The sequence below is a fragment of the Chrysemys picta genome, chromosome 1 (assembly GCF_011386835.1).
Source record: "Chrysemys picta bellii isolate R12L10 chromosome 1, ASM1138683v2, whole genome shotgun sequence".
NCBI lineage: Eukaryota > Metazoa > Chordata > Testudines > Emydidae > Chrysemys > Chrysemys picta.
In genome coordinates, this window is record NC_088791.1 from 76954160 (window position 1) to 76975539 (window position 21380).

Below are 21380 nucleotides of genomic sequence, written 5' to 3' on the forward strand. Positions count from 1 at the left end.
TATTCGAGTTGAGTGGCCCATTAAAGAACACTTAACTCACAATGGAAGACGCCCATCTACGGACTTTGGACTAATGGACTTTCCTGCTGTGACTAAGCGAAATCATGCATGGACATGTGATTTGCCCATGTGACTCCAAACACCATCTTGTCACCTGTAATTTTCCACAGTGAGAACAATGGGTTTCCCTTCACTTGAGAGAAGCTATAAAAGGTGCTGGAAACATCTCCATTTTGCCTCTTTCCTGCTCAACCTTCTGGACTATGGATTTATACTAATGGGAGCATTCTAGCCAAAGGACTGCGGACCTTCCAATGATTTGGAAGCAACCAGTACATATTTGATTCCTTTAAACAATTTTCTCACCTTTCTTTCTTTTTATAAACAAACCTTTAGATTTTAGATACTAAAGGATGGACAACAGCATGATTTTGGGGTAAGATCTGAGTTATATATTGACCTGAGTATGTGGCTGGTCCTTTGGGATCAGAAGAACCCTTTTGTTTGATGAAATTTGTTTTAAATAACCACTCATCTTTAAGTCTAGTGCCTGGGTGTTGAATCAGGACTGGAATGCCCACGGAGACCGCTTTTCTGACTTCTTGTTAGCCAGTGTGGTGAAACCAAAGTTTAGTTTTGTTGCTAGTTTGGTATATCTTATGGGAGAATAACCACCAGTTTTGGGGTGTGTCTGCCCTATTTCTCAGCAGTTTGTCCTGAATTTGGTATTCTGAGTTGTGACTCACGGAGGCACAGTGACAGTACACAATTACTAACATCATCTGTTGACCACAAAGATCTTTGATGAATGACCCTTTTGAACTATTTCAGTTGCCCTGTGTAAGTTCCAACAGGTAAGCTAGGGACATCCCATAGAACACATTTTATGCAGATAAGAGGCAGCACACTATTCAAAAAGGTTAAGTAACCTGATTTTTTTTTTCTGAGCCACTGTTAGCTAAATTGAGAAGATGTTCTTCTTCATCATTATTAATGAAAATTATTTCAGAAGATCTTAAGGGGGGGAGGGTATGGGGTGGAACTATTCCGAGACGAATAATAAAATAATATTTTCACGGGCATGTTGTATGTTGCATAGCTTACTCTGGATCTTTATTTTCACATGCAAGTATTTTATTCTGAATCACACACTGTTGTAGTATAGTTTAAGGCTCAATTTTGAGCCACCATATGCACCTGTGCAAAGAAATAAGCAAACATAAGGCTTACCTATGTGGGCTACCAGAAGCACAGGTAGCAGCAGAGAAGCAAAGCAACCTTCACAACTTCCTCTCCTATCCATGTAGACATGAAGAGGGGCAGTCAGGGATAGGATGAGGATAGCTGCAAGTCAATCCCAGAGGAAGCGGGGGTGGGAGGAGAACAAGGTACCAGATAGTGGTTCTGACTTTCTTGCATTCCGTCCCAGAGACACAATCTGATTCCTTGTTCTGTTCCTGGCCAACATAGCCATTCTCTACTCTTTACTCAGGACTTGTGGCAAAAGCAGAATTGAGTCTATAGTTTATTACATGCCCCAGGGAACTTCTATGTCTGGATTTGTAAAATGCTATGTAAATTTACAGGGCTACATAAATTATTGTAGTAATAATAAAAATCCTTATTCCTAATGCAATAATTTAATGAAAACATGACCTCCCAGTTAAACATATTTTTGCTTTTACAGGCTTTGAGCACCTCTCTCCAGTTTGTGAACACTGTTCTTTCAGCTAGCCCAGCTGATAGGCAAGAGTGTTACACTATAAAAACATATCAGGAGATAACAAATAAACATCTTTTTTTCACTCTCTTTATTCATAGGTTAAAATGTAATGCCATACAGTTCTTAACGTTTAGTCACTAAAAAAACCAAGGATTTCTTTTTGCATAAACCAGAAGCAAAACAGAAAGAGACTAATTAAAAAAGCCATCTTGCTTCAAGTTTTGAAACCATTACATACAGTATTAATATACATATTTACATTACAAGTATATTATATAAATATAATATATATGTAATCTTGTAACCACAATAAATATCAAGAAGGTTTTTTTAGGCACACAGCATAGAAAAAATGCAGAATCTGCACAATCCTTAAGAGTCTTGGAGTGACTCGTTCTTACATCATTTTCACACTGAAAAAGAAAATATTTTACATAAAATATACAGCCACAGCTTAAGCAATCCTCAGTGAACTGGGAATCTTTCTTGTATTCCCATTAGAAGCCTCCTCCTTGGTTTTCTAATACTATTTTTCTATACAGCTGTTACATAAGAAAATAGTTTGCAAGATTTTGTACTCAGCTAATAGCCTAAGTAATTATCAGTGCTAACAAAATAAGTACAGCATATCTACATAATGTATATACAATTGTGTGAAGAAATAAGGGTTTGGTGAACTATTTTGAGGCTCACTTCTTTCTAATACTTGGGAGTTAACCTGACATCAAAAAAGAGATTTTCAGTTAAACCAAGTCAGAAATATTACATCAGTTGAGAAACTGCTGCAAACTGAGGTAACAACTGTACTTTATAGACATAAAGCTTTCAAATTAAATTTAAAAAAAATCTTCGCTATCTTGACAGACCTAGGCCATCACTGATTTTTTTGTGTGGTGTGTATTCCCTTCAACACTCAAGATAGTCAAGTCCAAAGCAGACTGCAAAGAGTTACAAAAGGGATCTCGCAAAACTGGGCGACGGGGCTACAAAATGGCAGATGAAATTCTATGTTGATAAATGCAAAGTAATGCACATTGGAAAACAATCCCAGCTATACATACAAAATGATGGGGTCTAAATTAGCTGTTACCACTCGAGAAAGAGATCTTGGAGTCACTGTGGATAGTTCTCTGAAAACATCAACTCAATGTGCAGCAGCAGCAATCAAAACAGCGAACAGAATGTTGGGAATCATTAAGAAAGGGATAGATAAGACAGAAAATATCATATTGCCTCTATATAAATCCATGGTACGCCCACATCTTGAATACTGCATGCGGATGTGGTTGCCCCATGTAAAAAAAATATATATATTGGATTTGGAAAAGGTTCACAGAAGGGCAACAAAAATGATTAGGGCCATGGAACAGTTTCCATATGAGGCACGATTAACAAGACTGGGACTTTTCAGCTTGGAAAAAAGATGACTAAGGGGGGATTTGATTGAGGTCTATAAAATCATGTCTGGAGTGGAGAAAGTAAATAAGGAAGTGTTATTTACTCCTCATAACGCAAGAACTAGGGGATCACCAAATGAAATGAATAGGCAGTATGTTTAAAAGAAACAAAAGGAAGTATTTCTTCACACAACGCACAGTCAATCTGTGGAACTCTTTGCCAGAGGATGTTGTGAAGGCCAAGACTATAAAAGGGTTCAAAAAAGAACTAGATAAATTCATGGAGGATAGGTCCATCAATGGCTATTAACCAGGATAGGCAGAGATGGTGTCCCTGGCATCTGTTTGATGGAGGCTGGGGTTGGGTGACTGGGGATGGATCGCTTGATGATTGCCTGTTCTGTTCATTCCCTCTGGGGCACCTGGCACTGGCCACTGTCAGAGGACATGGATGGGCTTTTGGTTTGACCCAGTATGGCTGTTCTTATGTTCTAATGCAATATAAAACCAGACGATCAATCCAAAGGGAATTTTCACTCTGTATGTACCGTCATGATATTTTAAAGACTGTAGCTAGGGGACACCTGAGATCGCACTCTAGTAAGTGAAGCAGACAACTTCTCTTAGAGAGCCAATGTTTAGTGATACAGTATAAACAAAAAAAAGTGATTTTGTTCTCTAGCTACAAGTCAGACTCTGGCATATCTGGCATATCTGCCATTAGATAGCCAATACCATAGCGTCCATTGGGAGCAGTATCCAGCGTTGGGGATCCAGTCTGTTTCCGGTATATGTTTTTACCAAAATTTGGAGATGGCAGCTCACTTGGAATCTTCCCATGAATCAGACTTGCATCATCTCCCTCTAGATTAACAGGCTCCTTTATTATCCGTCCTCTTTTGTAGGATACAGCGGCCAAACTACCAGAGCTATCATCAATAAGATTGCAGCGGCGGACTATGAAGACTATAGGGACTGGAAGTATGGCCAATATCATCAGAGATATACAGACAATCATTCCCCAGGGTGGATAGCTCAGGAACTCCTCAGTAGCCTATGCGGGCCAAGAGAAACACAATTAATACATTGTTACTTAATAAAAGACAAAGCTTGCAATCCTAACCCAGACGAAACTCCTATTCATATCACACATTAACTTCCCCCAAATTTTGATTAGCAGTCAACCCCAGATTTGGTGTTGCTACATGAGATGAAATAAGCACTAAAAGCAGTGCTAATATTGCAAAAAACCTAGAAAACAGAACATTACCAATTCTTTGCTGAAAAACCAAATAGCTAGATTTCCTAGAAACTGAATGTCCTTATCCCACTATGCTAGACAATCATAGATTGTTCTATAAAGTAGCAGTTCACTGATATGCTGTTCCAGCTTCCAGGGGGAGTGGCCATGAAATGCCTAATCTGAATATTTAGTTCTATGAAAGCTGATGACAACAAAGTGGTGAAACAACTGATGCTAGCTCAGTGCCACCACCGTGTATTCTGCTTTAATTCAAACAACCAAACAAACAAATGCCTTAACACCTCCCCCTTTCACCCTCTCTCACACATGCAACCTAACAAATCAGCACTGACACAAAGGATAAAAGGGAGGTGTCAGCCAGTGACTACCTTTTTGGAAATGAAAGAACCAATGCTATATTAAAGGTAATGATGTTTTTGTATTAGTATAACTAGAAACAAAAGTGGCCATGTTTACATTTGTAATGAACTATATGAATTACAAAAGTGTCTTTTCATGGGCTAGCAAAAGCACTTTAAATACATGTTACATTATTCTGGCAATTACTTACCTTTTCTTCAATCCATGCATTGTAACCAGGAGGACTTAATCCCATTTGGACAATACTAGCTACCAGCAAAAATAACAATACTACAGGGGAAACATACTTCCACATGTAGTAATAATATTGGTTTGGAGAAAAACCAAGCATATCCTTTAGGTCCTCCATAAATCTGGGGAGAAATGCACATTATTATTAGTTCAGAAACTGAGGTTTTGAGTGTATGTAGTTGAGACATATCAGCTAATTTGCAACAAGAGGCACACCAATAAAGTGTAAAAATAGAAATATCTGCACTTAGATCAATTATATGGTTTACACATAGTACCTATATTAATAATGGGTTGAATCAGCTCAGATCAAGTTCACTCAGAGTGCTAGAAAACTTAGGTTTGAATCCTGATTAAGCCACAAGCAGAAATGAGTGTGATTCCTAAATGATGTTAGGCCAATATTTAGTTCCTGGTGTGTCACAAATATAGATTAGATTACCCTAAAATAAGTAAGAAACATATTTTGAATGTTGATGAATCATTGTGAAAATCCACAGTATTCAGCTCAGAAATATTTAACACTGGTGTTTAGGGGTGATACATGAGGAAAAAAAACCCCACTGTTATAAGTTTTCCAACCCATTCTTGCAGCTGTCTGCTAGTTCAAAGATGCTACCCCAAACCAGTATAAGTGTAAAAAGAAATATTACCCTGAACCCAACGCAAAACCTACTGAAGTGTTTATATTGTGCTGGGATATCTATTTAGGCATGTGCCATTGCTTTTGAATTCACATACAAGTACGGCACCAGAAAGAACAAAATAGGTGTTACAAAACTAATTTGGAATTCAAGTGTGCTATATATTATAATAAATTACATTATCAACAAGCTACCATTTTGCACCTTATCAGTTGTTGAATGACTGTGTGAGGTCTTGACTCTGCCACTGTGCCTTCGTAGTGCAACATATGTTTTGAACCAAGCCTATTGTTTTAGGACTTTCTGATGAAAAAGGACACATACTCCAATGCCAGCAGAAAATGAGAGTGTTAACTTAGAACTGGTTCCTTTTGTCAGGTTTTTGTCAGCAAACTCTGATGGCATTTTAACACTTTTGCTGTTTCATTTTCCTATTTGAATGTTACTGTAACAAAATGCTTCTACTGTAATTAACGTTGTGGAAGAAATGCCCCATGCAAGATTACTATGACATAAAATCTCATCTAATTCCTGGAAACATACCACTGAGAATATACTTCATTGTGAGCAAAGGACATAGTTAAAACCAGTGAAAATAACCGATTTCACAAATGGCTTTAACCCTTGGTATATAGCTCCCCTTTCTCCACCATAGCAAACATAAGCTACTTGTCTTCACTTTTAAGATTTTTCATGACCTATCCCCACACTACCTATCATCTCTCATATACGATCAAGATGTCATCTCTTGCCTCTGATCTGTCAATGATGACAGCCTTCATCACCCACTTGTTACATTTTCAAACACTTTCTTACTTTCTCCTATGCTGCTCCTCATGCTTGGGAGGTGCTTCACATAAGCATCCACAAGGTCACCTCCCTCAAACTCTCCTTTGCTGTGATGCCTACAGAAAACTTGAGGGTTAGGTGCTGTGCTGAGACCGCAGCCTATCAGTCTGATCAATATTGTCTCACGTTTCCTTGTGTTCCCCCATCGGTCTGTATCCACCTGCTGTCTCTTTTCTTACACTTAGATTATTAGCTCTATGGGGCAGGCACTGCCTTTTTGTACTGTTTGCCCAGCATCTACCACAATGTGGTCCTGACCTTTGACTGAAGCTCCTAGGCCTGATAATTAATAGCTACTTGTCAATGACAGTTTGAGTGCTTTCGATTCAAGTGGTCTCTGCAAATAATATTGGGTTCCATACTAAGGTTAGTGTGGGGAAATATACACCATCAGTGATGTATAGAGCTTAGCAATGAGTTCACAGGTCAGTCTGAATGCTGGACTACAGTACATGCCGTGACTCATAGACACTTTCAGTTGAATCATCAGGATACCCCGTGGAACCACTGACAAAGTAATACCTTGGACTGATAAATCAAGACAGGAGACAAATGCATTTGACATATGTAGGGTCAATGCTTCGAGATTATTAAATCTGAGACTAGATTTACAACAAAGCCATATTCTTTTCATCATCTGCGCTGACTAGTTGATTGAAACTGTTTCCTTTGAATTTGGATCTGGGTACCCTGATCCATGCCTGTGACACCTCAAGACTAGATTAATGCAATGCATTTTGCATGGGACTTTATCTTGACTCAATCTAGAAACTTTAGCTGGTGTAGTATGCAGTAGCCAGTCTAGTAAGTAGTGCACCTTGATGAGAGTGTGTGACATTACAGTTCCAGGATCTGCACTGGCTGACTGTTGGTTTCTGTATTTTTAGTCTAACTAATGTGTTGATTTTGACCTAAAAAGCCTTAAATGGGCTGGCGCCTTCCAACTTGAGAGACTATCTCTCATGTCATATTGTCAAATAATTCAATCTGTCAAAAATCATATATTGTTCCTCACCCACTACTCTAAGTATGTTTAGCTCTTCTTGAAATCCTTCCATTGGCTTCCCCTTGCTGTGTAGACCAAATTTATATGCCTCTTCCTTGACTTCAAGACCTTTCTCATCCTGCCCATCTCTCTGACCTTGTCTCTTGCCACTGACTTCCTCTTCTCTGTTGCACTGGTCTAATCAACCCTCTACTACTCGTGCTTGAAGGCCTTTTTCCATACTGCCCCCATAGATTTAGAACCCTCCTCCTACGCTGGTCCAATATATTCTCCAAATCCATCCTTAAAAATGCACTTCCCTCAGGAGTCCTACAACCACAGGCTCACCCACCCTGACACCCATAACCTACCAGAAATAATGTACCTACACACACAAGAAAAAAACAACCCCAAGATGAAGACTTGATTTCACTCTTCAGTTCATCATTCCCATTCCCTTCTCTGTTTTTGTATGCTGCCTAGATAATTTGAAAGCTCTTTGGGGCAGGGATCTGTCTTTACCTAATCAAGTGGGCTGCTGATCCTATACAACTAAAACAATAACAAGGATAATGATGAAAAGCATCAATATATTAACCATCACAGAAAGGAGCAACTCCATTTCCTGAACTTACTTGTCTATCCCATAAACTTGAGAAATGGCAATATTCTCCAAAATGACCACAATAAGTAGAGGCAGAGTAGCAGAGTAATCATCAAACATTGTGACAAAATAATTTCCAGAGCGCTGCACAAAGATCAGGCCAATTAAAAACGCCACCAGACAGCAGATGACTGGAACAAAGGACAGAAATTAGAATTGTAACCATAATCATGCATCAGAGAAAGAAAGGACGGAAGGAAGAAAGAGTTACCAAACATCAAAATAATTACTGTTTTGCTTTATTCTAGGTTGACACTAGTTTTCCCTTCTTTTCTTCCCACCTTTGCACTGGCACAGTAAAGCCATCAAAGGAATCTTAGCCATTCCCTAGGCAGCAAACAGTCAAAAATTTGAAGTAATTACTAGAATGTAAGGCAGCCCTGAATCAGCAAAATAAGTTCTTTGCTGAATCAAGGACTATTTATCATTAGACATATCACTTAAAGTGAATGTAAGGGTAGAATCCAGGAAAACAGTACGCTTAATGCAGTGCATGCTGTGAACTGGTCCTTAGTTCTCTCTTTCCATCAACTAAAGTTAAGTGCGTCAAAATTTTAGACCAATTTTTTAAAACCAAACAATTATATAGGTTTACTAGGTAGAATCATTCACTGCCACTTTGATTCAGATTGCATTCACTTGCCATGGGAACTATTTGCATTTACTTGCTTTCAGAGCAACAGCATCATAATCTTTTCTTCTTCTAAAGTCCAGCAGGAAATCTCCATCCCAAAGTCAATGAAATTCAGTGATGAAAGTCAATGGGATTTCTGCCATTGGCTTCAGTGGGAGCAGGACTGGACCCTACAATAGTAATACAGTGAGACAAATTCTGGAAGAATTTGAAGTTGGTTGTACTCCGAACAGATAAGACTTGTAGGATTGGCCCCAAAGTGTAACAGTATCCCATAAAGGCCACTTGTTATACTCCAGCCAATATATGTATTGACTTAAGTACTGTAAGGAAAGAGAACAATAATTTTGTAAATACGGTCATATAAAAATAAATGTATCTTTTTTTATCATGTAGCCACAGTTGTTTACTTTATTAATGTCTTTTGGAGAAAAAAGTTTGAATTAAAGCATTGCAGAAGAAACAGCTATTAAAATAAAAAATGGATGTTAACCATAGCATTCAGGGCCCAACACAAATTGACAAAAGTAGGGAAAGTTAGTGTGGAATCTTCAAAAGGCCTCAGCACTGGCCTAATTGCTCCTACTGAAATCAATATGAGTTATCCTAGAAACTTCAGTGAAACAGATTTAGCCCCAGACTGTGTGCTTTGGAAAATCCCACCCTCAGACTTTAGATTATCCCTGAATCGTTAACTCTTCCCTCTGTGCCTTCATGTTGTAGATAGCCAGAGTATGCAATAATCTGTATATGGAGACTCTGATGATAGCACTAATGTCACTGAACACATACATCCCAAAGTATTTAAGCATGTGATAAGTCTCAGTGAAGGCAATGGAGATTCGAAGATACTTGAGTGCTTTGCTGAATCAGGCCCATAATGCTGCAAGTTACAAATGCAGGAACCACTTTAATCAAAATTACAGATGTGTGGGTATCTATGACTCTTCATGCCAAATTCTCCTGTTGGTGTTTATGCTGTGCAATTCAACTGGCATTGGATGGGATGTAATCCAGGGTAGAATTTGGAGATTAGAGATCAATTCTGAAAACATTTTATTGTGAAGTGCTAAAATTGTATTACGTGGCAACAAGGCATTCATATACACATTCAGAACAAGTAGCTAATTTTCAAACTATATTAATGTTACAAGAGTTATTTGATAGGGTTTTAAAGAAGCAAAAGAACTTAAGGACTGTGTTTCAGAAGTGGTGAGCATTTCTATTCAATGGCTCAGCACTCATGAATATCTGCTGATTAGCCTTTGTGAAAATTGTAAGGCCCTGATCAAGCAAACAGCTGAAGCACATGTTTCCTTGTTAACTAAGTCCTCCAAGGCCAGATTTTTAAAGCTATTCAGGCACCTAAGATTTAGACAGGTGCCTAGTGGGATTTTCAAAATTGTATAGGAGCCCATGGGAGCCCAGTGCATTACTGGCCAGGCCTAACTCTCAGTAAAAAAGTATTTTTTATGAATGGTGGGTGCAGGGATGCTATCTTCCTCATAAATATCTGACATAGGACATTTCTGGCAGTAGGCAATCAGAGTGAGTGGGCAATTTGCTTGGTCCACTGTGGTAGTTCTATAGACTTTCTGAACTGCAAATTTCATCTCACCGTTTATTTCTTTACCTCATTTTTTTTCTCTATCCAAAGAAAAGATTAGTAAAAGATGGTTAAGGATGCCCCATTAATCACTCATAAATCAGGACAAGCCACTATTAAGGCTGCATGTGAAACTTTCATTCCTCTTTGTGCATAACTTTTAGCATTTTATATTTATTTTTTTCATTCTTTTCTATTTACATTGTCATACTTGTCTATGCTTGAATGGCGAACATTTGGGGGGACTTAAGAATGACTGACTTTAAAGGAGCTCACAATGGAAACTGTTATACAACTTGAATTACACACAATAAAAATTCTTTATGGAGCTATGTATAGGGGGGTGGGGAATAGAGAGTACAGACTGGTCTGCAGTTAAATTACACTATACTATATTCTATGGTGCAACTCTTCATGCCAATAAAAACATGAAATACCTCTTATTCTTCTCCAAGGAAGTGAGGAGGAGACCTATTTTATTGGGCTAATGAGAGATGAAAACTTGTAAAACTCACCAGTAAGAATTTCTTTCCTCACTTTGAAGGTATCAACAATAGGTGTGATGATTCCTTCAATGGTTCCAAACATACTGCCAAGTCCCAAATTTACCAGCATGAGGAAGAACATCACTGACCAGAAAGGAGAAGCAGGGAAGTGGGTCATTGCTTCTGTAAAGGCAATAAAAGCTAAACCGGTGCCTTGAACAGCCTGTCAATAAGAAATCCACATGAGATGATTAATGGAGACAACAAAGCAAACTGTGAGTCAAAGTAACAGTGGGTCAGTATTTATTTACATATTTTTGTAAGCTTGCGTACACAAATTCTGCCTCCCACTCCAGGCACCAGCTTGGCAAGCAGGTGCTTGGGGCGGCCACGTCGGAGAGGGGCGGCAGGTCCAGCTATTCGGCGGCAATTCGGCGGACGGTCCCTCACTCCCGCTCGGAGCGAAGGACCTTCCGCTGAATTGCCGCCGCAGATCACCATTGCGGCTTTTTTTTTTTTTTTTTTTTGGCTGCCTGGGGCGGCTAAAACCCTGGAGCCTACCCTGCTCCCACCCATAATATTGCATTCTCTAAATGTTTGAAAATCAGGCTCATTATATTTTATGATCTCAGGATCAGTATATCTGATCTCAGGACCATAGCATACAGTAGCTCAGTGCAGAGACACTGATTAGGGGCCTGATCCAAAAAATCTGATTGGGGCTTTAGATGAGGCCCATCTGTTTACAGATGAGGCTGTTCAGAAAATAAAGCCAATTTTAGATATACAATATTGCATTCTTTGTATTTCACAGTAGCAGATGGCTAATAAAATACCTACTCATTCATAATTTTTGCATTGAAGACACAAATATCATTCTAACCTTATTAAGCTCATCTTCGATCTGACAGGATTTCAGGCCAAGAGCAGGAAATTCTTCTTCTTTAACTTTTTGAATGATGTCATAAACTAAATTGTAATCATCTCCTGTAATGCTAGAGAAATTAATATGATGGGGGATCATATCCTGGCTCAGATTGCCTATTTTCAAAAGATTTAAAATCTTTTCTGAATTTCTGTAAAACACAATGAAATAGTGATAATAAATCAGAGGATTTCTTGTGTGAATTCCTAAGTGAAATATACCATAAAAATGAAGGAAAAAAATGAATATTCATACTGGGTAATGCATTTCTCATTTATGATATTTGCTTTGAAGCCCAGGACAGCAAACACCACCAAAGTTGCCAGCACAGAAGTGAAAAAATTGATGAAGGACACCAGAACAGCATCGAAATGGCAGTTGTTGTCTCTCTTGTTGTAGCTTGAAAAGGCAATGACTCCACCAAATCCAAGCCCTAAGGCAAAGAACACCTGAGTAGCAGCTTCTCTCCAGACCTTGGGCTCCAGCATTATTTCAAGCTGTTTGAAATTAGACACAATATATGTCAGCTACAAAATACAGTACTTCTTTTGTATGGATAGACAACATGCAATCCTGTAAGATAACCCACACAAACTAAAATGCTAAAGCCCAAATTTATTTATATAGTATTAGAACAAAAGCTGAATATTAATTCTACCACTGGAGGAATGTATGGACCAAGATTTCCACTGGCATTAAACACACAGTCCAAGAGGAACATAATGAGGCACTATTGGCCAGTTATGTTCATTGTTAAAATAGTAGCTAGTTGTACCCTGGTATTGGAGGCCACATTGTAGTACGTTTCTAGTTTAACTGGGTTAATTGATTTGAGTTGCAATTGTTAAGATATTTTGGGATACAATTCCTTTATAAAATTAAAATAAAGTATGTTGAAGATTGTTTGAATAGCAAAAATGAATTACATGAAGCATCATGTGGAATTCTGTTGTGTTAACAAGCGAGAGTTCTGTGAATGCACTTACATTATAGTCTGTGCAGAAAGATTCAATGAGCAGACTAAACTCTGGCCACTATAACCTTTGCTGATATCTGTGGGTCAAATTCTGTCTTCAAATATACACATAAACCTCTCACTGACTTAAACAGATCACATATCCAAGTGAAAATTTGGCCCTGCACTGAAATTTGATTGTAAATTCCATTTGCATTGCTTCTTTAGCCAATCCAATTTCAATGAATGCCTTTGGTGAAACTAGATAATTTATACTGCATTCACCTTGGATCTACCCAATTAGTAGATCACAACAGAATAACAACACTGTCTAGTTCTTATATGTGTTGTTTTTCTTCCATAGATCTCAAAGAAGGTCAGAAGTTGATGGTTATGTTGGACATATTAGATTTGTCTACTGAGATCAAACTGAACCATACCTTCATAAATATGTTATGAAATTATATATAACATTAAAAGACCTTAATTTTGATGACATACTTTGTATTTAAATTTCATTAGTTTTATAAGAAAATAAAAGCATCAAAATAGTTACATTAATTTATTGTTTGTCCTTACTTTAAGCAAAATATGCCTCAAGCTACTTTAATACAATTTTAGAAAAGTTTCCAACTTCCTGTAAAAACTGAAAGATTATATATATCATATGTAAACTGTAAAGGAGCTGTTTTCATAAATCTAATTCTGGTCCTGGAAGTCCTGACAAATGGATCTTTAGTGTGAAGGTGGAAATATATATTTTTCTGTAAGATGCACAGTACTGTAATTACAAATGGTACAAACAGATATGCCGTACTCTACAGATACACCTCTATCCCGATATAACACGACCCGATGTAACACGAATTTGAATATAATGCTGTAAAGCAGCGCTCCGGGGGGGCAGGGCTGCACGCTCCGGCAGATCAAAGCAAGTTTGATATAACGCGGTTTCACCTATAACGCAGTAAGATTTTTTTGGCTCCCGAGGACAGCGTTATATCGGGGTAGAGGTGTACTTCAGATGTTGTATGTATCTATCACACAATCATTTCTAATGCTTGATCACTAGATGGAGCTAAATATACACTCTTAATTCCTACCAGCATGTCAGAACATTTTTTTTCACATTTTTATTTACTCTGTTAATATAGAGCATTTTCATTTCAGTTTTTGTGCAGTATAAGGAAACATTTCTCCACATACTGTGATATTTCTCCCCAAGTAACTGACTTTAATGGGCTTTGAATCAGGCCCATATATATTTCATTTGCTACTCTATCTACATCAAGCCAATGTTCAAGTGACAATCTTCTAGTTATATATACTGCAAACAACATTATCCTCTCCTGTATTTACACCATCACTCGAGAGTAATGAAAATCAGGTTTTGAGACACATATCTAGAGACCAATAGAAAATATTAAGAATAAAATTTTTCTTTAAACAATATTTATTTGAACAATTTTATTACTAACCTCTTTTAATTAAAAAATCATCAGTATTATTTGTAATGTACTCATCACTATGTTTAAATCATGATTGGCCAACTCCTAAGAGATGCTGAATTCCTTTTGCTCAGTGGGAGCTGGGGAGCTTAGCTTCCTTCAGGATCTGGCTCCAGAGTGTTTTTATGATTAAAAGAAAGATAGTCTTGTGTTTGAAGCACTGAACTGCAAATCAGGAGCTCTCTTTTAAAAGACTCAACTACATCTCAGGAGCTCTCAGTTCAAATCCTGCCTCTGCTACAGGTTTCCTGTCTGACCATGGACAAGTCTCTTAATATCTCTGTGCCTTGGTTTTCCATCTGTAGAAATTGGGATAACACTTCCTCACAACCACCCAGCAACTGTCTTGTCTATTTAGCTGGTAAGCTAATTTAGGGTACGGACTGTCTCTCACTATGTGTTTGTACAGTGCCTAGCATAATGGGCCTGGATCTCAGTTAGGGAATCTTAGCATTACTATCATGCAAGTAAAAAACAATATGATTGCTAACACAGGTCGTTTTAACCTACTGATGGTGCTCCTGACATTCAAACAAGGGGTAACCTTCTTGTTATTTTTCTCTGGCCACGATGACCCCTTCAATTTTATCATATATTAATTAAATATTCATCTGTGAGGGCCAGTCCTGCTTCCACTGAACTCAACTGTGGAACTGGCTTGTACAGAAACAGGAACAGAGCCTGTATGTGTTTCTGAGCAGGTAGGCTCTAAGGGCTTGATCCTGTGCCACTGAAGTCAATGGAAAATGTCCCATTTATTACAATGGGAGCAGGAGCAGGCCCTGAAAGAAGGCTGCTAAGCCCAGTGTTTTATTATTCAAAGAATTCATAAATGAACAATTTGACATTGAAGCCATAAGTGCACATTCAATGGAAACTAAGCACATACCTTAGGTGTAAACATGTGACGAATTCCATCCATGGAACCATTTAAGAGCAGTCCTCTGACTAGAAAGCATATAAGTACCACATAAGGGAAAAGGGAACTAAAATACATGATCTGAAAAACATTAAAAGAACATTAAAAAGACATGCATGGCGTGTTTTTTTTTCAGAGTTTCATTTTCTATAGTCAGTGTCTTTTCATGGTACAATTGCATGACCAAGATTAAATTGCAAGACAGACTCTCTGTTCCCCTCTATGGGGCAGAATGGAGCAAAAGTAAGGTAACATTGCTCAAATGGTTCCCCAAATTGCAGAAAAAGTTATAGTACAACATCTGGTCTGGTTGGTTGAAAAACACAGAATTGGGGTTCCATGGAAATCCAATGGGTATGTCAGTCCTGATGAGAGGAGTGGAGAGCAGCCACTCTTAAGGACTTTGCTTCTGCTTCTAAATGTACTCTGTTTCAGGCAGAAATCAAGATGAAGAAAGTAGCTGCTTTTTGCAGCATTGTTATAATCTGCAACTTGTACTCCCTTTGGAAGAGGGATAACAGGTAGCCCAGTGGCTTCACCCCACCAAATAATGTGTACTGCCAAGAAGGAAGGGGAGCCCAAAACAGTGTGCAAATGCCCCAAAATCCATGGGATTTCAGCCATGTTGCATAGGGATTGGACCATTCCCCCTCACCTGAAGATCACATCTCACTGGGCTAGTAGGCAGAGAAGTTAGTACACTTTAGAGCCCTAGAATACAATCCAGACCAACTTTCTGAGCCAGGAGAACCCTACTCCTACACTCTACAGCACCGATGCAGCTAAGGACCAGGTTTTTACTTTATACTTGAGGGCTGACTTCATTTGGTTTTACAAGCATAAAGCTTAATTTTCTGAGGTACTTGTAACCCCTTGTGATAAATATCTTTTTGCTTTATTGTTAACTTATCTGATCTCATATTGGAAAGAAAACAGAATCCAGTAAGTGAAATGCTATCTTTCATTCCTTATCTGTTCTTGAAAAGGTTAGTAAATGGGTTTGGTGCTTGAAAAACTCAATCGTTTTATTATATGTCAAAACAGGCCACACTTAAATAATTTCTGTTACTGGAATATGCTAAAGAGGCATGTGATAATTCCCCATGATCTGATGTAACATCCTATCACAAGATTTTCTGATCGCAAAGAACTGGGCAGATGATGCTGTCAACAATGAGGCGCCAGAACCAGCCAGTCTTAAGGGCAATTGTTTTTTTCTTATCTGGGGCTGTATGTAGAGGAAAGATGAATTCCCTTAAATTTGGCTAGTATTTTATAATACAGCCTGACATTATGACTCAGTCCTCTTGCCTCCAGGGCAGGAGATTATGGGTGGAAGTTCTAGGTGAGTACTTCCAGTCATGTTAAATACAAATTTTGCAGATTCACTTAGGATCAGGAATAACTGGAGGACGAACCTGGGGGGAGGATTATTGCCATTGCCACCTTCTAGGTCCACCCCAAAATGCCCCTCCATAAACTTCAGACCTTCCTGCAGCATTCCGCAGGTGTCTCTTTTCTAAATGCTAGTTAAGATAGCCCGATTTACGACCCAACCCTGTTAACATTTACACTCACATGTAATTTTATTGACAGTCCCAGTTTTAAGAATTACTGTGATGCATAAAATTTCCACTGAACCCTGTAGGTGCCTAAACTCACGCGGCACCTAAGATTTTACTGTAAAATGTACTTAGATACCTATGACTCTGCCTCTGAGAATGTACACATATCCCGGAAAGATTGGCTTTCTGTCTCCTCAGTCATGTGTGGGGCCTGATGGTGGACAGCCTCCAAACACAGCTAATGGATTGGGCGGGCCCCTCAGGTGAATTTACACAAAACAGACAGGAGAAGAAGGAAGAGGACAACTTCCCTCATAACATTTAGCCCAGTGATTAGAGTATTCTCCTGGCACGTGGGAGACTCACAGTTCAAGACCCACTCTCCCTGAGGAGGTGAAGGGATTTGAGCAGGGATCTGCCACTGGGCTATGGCATATTCTGATGTGGGAGAGTTCTCCTCCTGAAGCAGTGCACTCTGGATAATTAGTCATTGACACAGGAGGGCTGGGTCCTCAGTCCCCACCTCCCAGTGCTCTCACCACTGGACTATAGAGTCATTTTCATGCTTGTCCTCTCTTTTACTTTCTTGCTGGCCCAAATGACTCTTTGACACAGAGAGCACACATGAGAGAGAGTTCAAGCATTAGAATTACTCTGTAGCATCTATCGCTCTCCTCCTCAGCAGCAGCAGCCAAAGGGGATGGCTAATCGAAAAGGTTGAAAAGGAACAATGAAGGCTTCCAAAGGGAGCTGTATCCAGCCCTCATGATAAAGGATGTTACAGCAGCATGGACCTCTGTCAGACAGAGGATCAAAATGATAACGGATCATAAGGAACCAATCTACCATCCTGTAAATGGGCATGGATGTGGTAAGAGCCATCTCACCTCTTTATCTGATACACAAATGTATGCACAGATATCAGTGATGCAATAAAACAGAGGTGAAATTACCTGCATTATTTATGTGACAAGAAAACAAAAAGGGTTCTCAGACTTCAGCACTCCCTCTCTTTTTATAACCATACATTATGTCTACAGTTTTAATGCTTAGGTACCAACAGTTCTCTACCCGAGATTATAAAAATGCTAGATGAGTCACAACCTTTAGTCTGCCCGTGCAGATTTTATGAGAGGGTAGGCAAAGGAAGTGGCAAGTAAGAATGTACAGAAAGTAAAACACTGTAATTAAGATAAAGAATATACTCACTTTGCCTGAAGACTGAATGCCTTTGATCATTGCCAGGCAAACCAGAATCCAGGCAGCCAGCAAGCACAGAGTCATTTTCCAGTTCAGACCCCCACTCTCTGAGAGAGAGTTGGAAATGTTCAGTGCTTCTCTGTACCAGTAATAGGTGGTGGCAGAGCTTTTTTCACACTCAGGCTCCACAACTGGCAAAAAAGTCAACAAATCATTATTGATCTTTGGATGTTGGGTAAAAAGTACTTTCACAATCTTACAGCAAAGCATCACAGCAACCTTGAATTAGTTCTTATATATTTTATTACCATGGGGGCATCATTTTAAAGTCTATTAATATGAAAATATCACAGTTCAAAGATGGAATCTGAGACCTACTGAATGGAAAGTTTTGAATACGGCCCTTGAAAAAATACCCAACTGTACTCCCCAGAAGTGAAATTCATTTGTGCGCAGAACACCAACCCAAAGCCTATGAATCATTTAAATCCCATGTAAGCCCTCAAAATAGGTCTTTGAGTAGTGCAAAGGCCTTGGACATAGTTTTCTGCACAAAGTTGAATTTAATCAATTATGCATAAATTAGACTTTCTGCATTATAAAGCTGTGAATCATGTGCCAGGTTTTCCATTATCATTATGGAAAGTAATTTACTATAAAGTTATTCTGAAATGTAGATGATGTTAATTTTGAAATAAATATGGTGAAGCCATTTTCAAATAAGGGTGTGTGATGGGATGTACTAGGCCTTCATGGCCCCCTGCTGGAGGCCTCACTGCTCTGCTACACCCTACCCCAGGAAGCAGCAAGGTGGAAGGGAAAGGCAGCAAAGGTGAGTCCTCCAGGCCTGCCTAGAGAGGCCTCACTGTAGAAGCCATCTTGGAAGCTAGAGAGACTTGTCCTCCAATGGCTAGAAGGACAAACAACAGCCAATCAGAGCCCAGCAGGCTTAGATAAAAGGAGCTGCAGGGCCTTTGCAGATCCGTTGCTGGATGGGACCAGAGGAATGAGGAAGGGGGCTCCTCTCTAGCCAAAGGAGCCTGACAAGTAGCCAGAGTTTAAGGCTGGCTGCACTTACTCTTGAGATTGCAGACATTGGCCCTGAGATAGAGCCGGAAGGGCCTGGGAGGAAGAGGCCCAGGGAAACCGCAGCAGAGGATTGGAGTAAGCAGTATGTGGCTGCTGTGTATAGAGTCCTTAGGTGGGCCCCCAGAGGAGGGGATGTGCCTAGGTTCCCTTATGGGCCACTTGTAAAGTGGCATAAATGCCAGGAAGAGGAGAGGCCTTATCTGGGAGCCCAAACAATGCGCCATATTTAAAGGGCCCAGAGCCAGGGCTGAAGACTGAGGGCAAATAGACTGTTTAGTTATTGGACTCTTTAATACCTGGAAGGAATTATTTTGGACTTTTTGACTTGACCACATGGCCAAGCTACTGAAGACACAGCAAGGTTGGCCAGCAGCATGCAGGGGTTCAGTCACTAGGAGGTGCTCAAGAGGTGAGTGCTCTTTTACAGGGTGCCTCAACAGAATATCCATATCTTACACACACACACACACACACACACACACACACACACACACACACACACACAGAGTCTGGCAGGTAGGCACATAAATGACTATTTTACAAGTCAAAATAATGATTTAATGATACCAAAGTGTTAAAGCACTTGAAAACAGGGTCCTATATTGTTCTGTTGAACTGAAAGTGGTTATGTGTATTACAGTAGTGATATTTTATAGTACTGTAATGCTACTATGAGTTTTCCAGTAATCTTATACTTATCAAACAGAATAGTTAAAATGTATTTTAAAGGATTTAAAAAAAAAAGACTCATAAAATTCACTTACATTTTTAAATGATAGCATTTCTAATCTAGCTCTTGAATCAAAATAGCTTATGGAGGAAAGAGGTTTATTTTAAATCTAATTAATACAAAGGGCAGATCCTGAGCTGGTATAAATTGTCCTAGTTCCATTATGGCTAGTACACGTTTGCCTGGCAGTTATGAAGCTATGACAACTTATATGAACTGGGGATCTGCCTCCAGGTATTGAAGAAGCAATCAAAACTGGGAAAAAACTTCATAAAGAAATTATTTGCAACATTTCAAATTACCCTGGTCATCTTCTTCATGCAGAAAAAAAAAAAAAACCCAGCACACACTTAATATTTAAGATAAGAATAAAAATTAAAAAAATCAAAAGAAATGTTTCCTACTTCTAGGTGTATGGTCAGATCATCATGAGGTAATCAAATCCTAGGTATAAGAAGCACTTAGTTGTGTTTCATAATGTGCCAGGATAGGATTATTGCATTATGAGTATAAACCAATCACTAATTCTCTGATTCCTGCTTATTTATGAGTCAGACATAACATTGTTTAACTCACTGGTTCTTTTGGGCTTTCTGTTGTCTAACGTGTTTTCATTAGGACACTGAACAAACATGCCACTGAAATCATTACTGGAAAATAAAATCCAAATCTTATCAATGTACAACTATGTCTTCAAAGAAAACACCTTGTTGTAGCCACAGGGAGCTTTGACATACAGTATTAAATATAGAAAAGTTTCCTCTGAGATTACATCTTCGAAGTCAAAGTAAATATAAAACTCACTATTAAAATTAGAAAAGTATATTTATAGTTTAGCCTATAACTTTCCTCATCAAAACATTTCCTAAGAGGACAGCATTCAACCAACCCAGTTACCCTTCAAATGACCTTTTTACATTATTAGGCCTTTTGCAAAGTCTGCCTATTTGTCTTAGACATGAGGTGGTTTATTTTTCTTTTTATGCATCATAATGCCATATCTGCCTTATTTTAGGTTTAAAATCTAGTCAGTGTTTCTTTCAATGAGGTAAAGGTAGTCTCAGGACAATACTGACACCTGTACAGACCAGACATCTGTCCCTGAATCCTCCTGTCAATATTTGGAATGGTTTGAAAAAAACATTTCTCTCCCCTTGTACTGTATAAAAATCTCAGACAAAGCTAAAGTGATAACTGAAGCATTATATAGGGGAAAGAGGGAAATGGACATGGATGGCGAGTATAATATGCCAGCTCAGCCTCCCATGGGGCAGCCACTGCTGCTGGACGCCCTGTTGCAGGTTTGGTGGAGGATGTTTTTGCTTGTTATTATGCCCCATGCAGGTTCTGGGGTGGCTGAGAAGATAGTATCTGCTACTCAGCTTCCCGCATTGATCAGTAATCACTCTGGAGTCCAGGGATATTACTGATGAAGCCAGGAAGCTGAGTAGCACATACTGCCTCCTCAGCCTCCCCGGAACCTGCATGGGGCATATCAAAAGCTCATGTTCTTTTTACAGAAGAGACACTTTTTCCGCAGGGTGGCTTTGGGTTTGGGGAGGCACAGCATGGCTGCAAAGGGCGGCTGACCCGTGGCTCCTCTGGCCATGAGGGTCTTGGGACTCTGGGGCAGGTGTGTGTTGTGGG

At 39.1% G+C, this 21380-nt stretch overlaps 1 protein-coding gene across 5 annotated transcripts in view; it reads right to left on the reverse strand.

Annotated features, from left to right (window-relative positions):
* Positions 1–3746: 3746 nt before the first annotated feature.
* The window catches only part of SLC6A15 (solute carrier family 6 member 15), a 52357-nt gene continuing 34723 nt past the window's right edge, over positions 3747–21380 (reverse strand). For all 5 annotated transcript variants that reach the window (XM_042850911.2, XM_005279096.5, XM_005279095.5 and 2 more), the window contains 8 exons: positions 17924–18105; positions 15120–15230; positions 12023–12264; positions 11726–11918; positions 10873–11065; positions 8089–8248; positions 4935–5097; positions 3747–4174 (listed from right to left, as the gene is read on the reverse strand). In XM_042850911.2, the coding sequence (XP_042706845.2) occupies positions 3803–4174; positions 4935–5097; positions 8089–8248; positions 10873–11065; positions 11726–11918; positions 12023–12264; positions 15120–15230; positions 17924–18105 (1616 nt within the window). In that variant the 3' untranslated portion in view covers positions 3747–3802. The remainder of the gene's footprint in view (positions 4175–4934; positions 5098–8088; positions 8249–10872; positions 11066–11725; positions 11919–12022; positions 12265–15119; positions 15231–17923; positions 18106–21380) is intronic.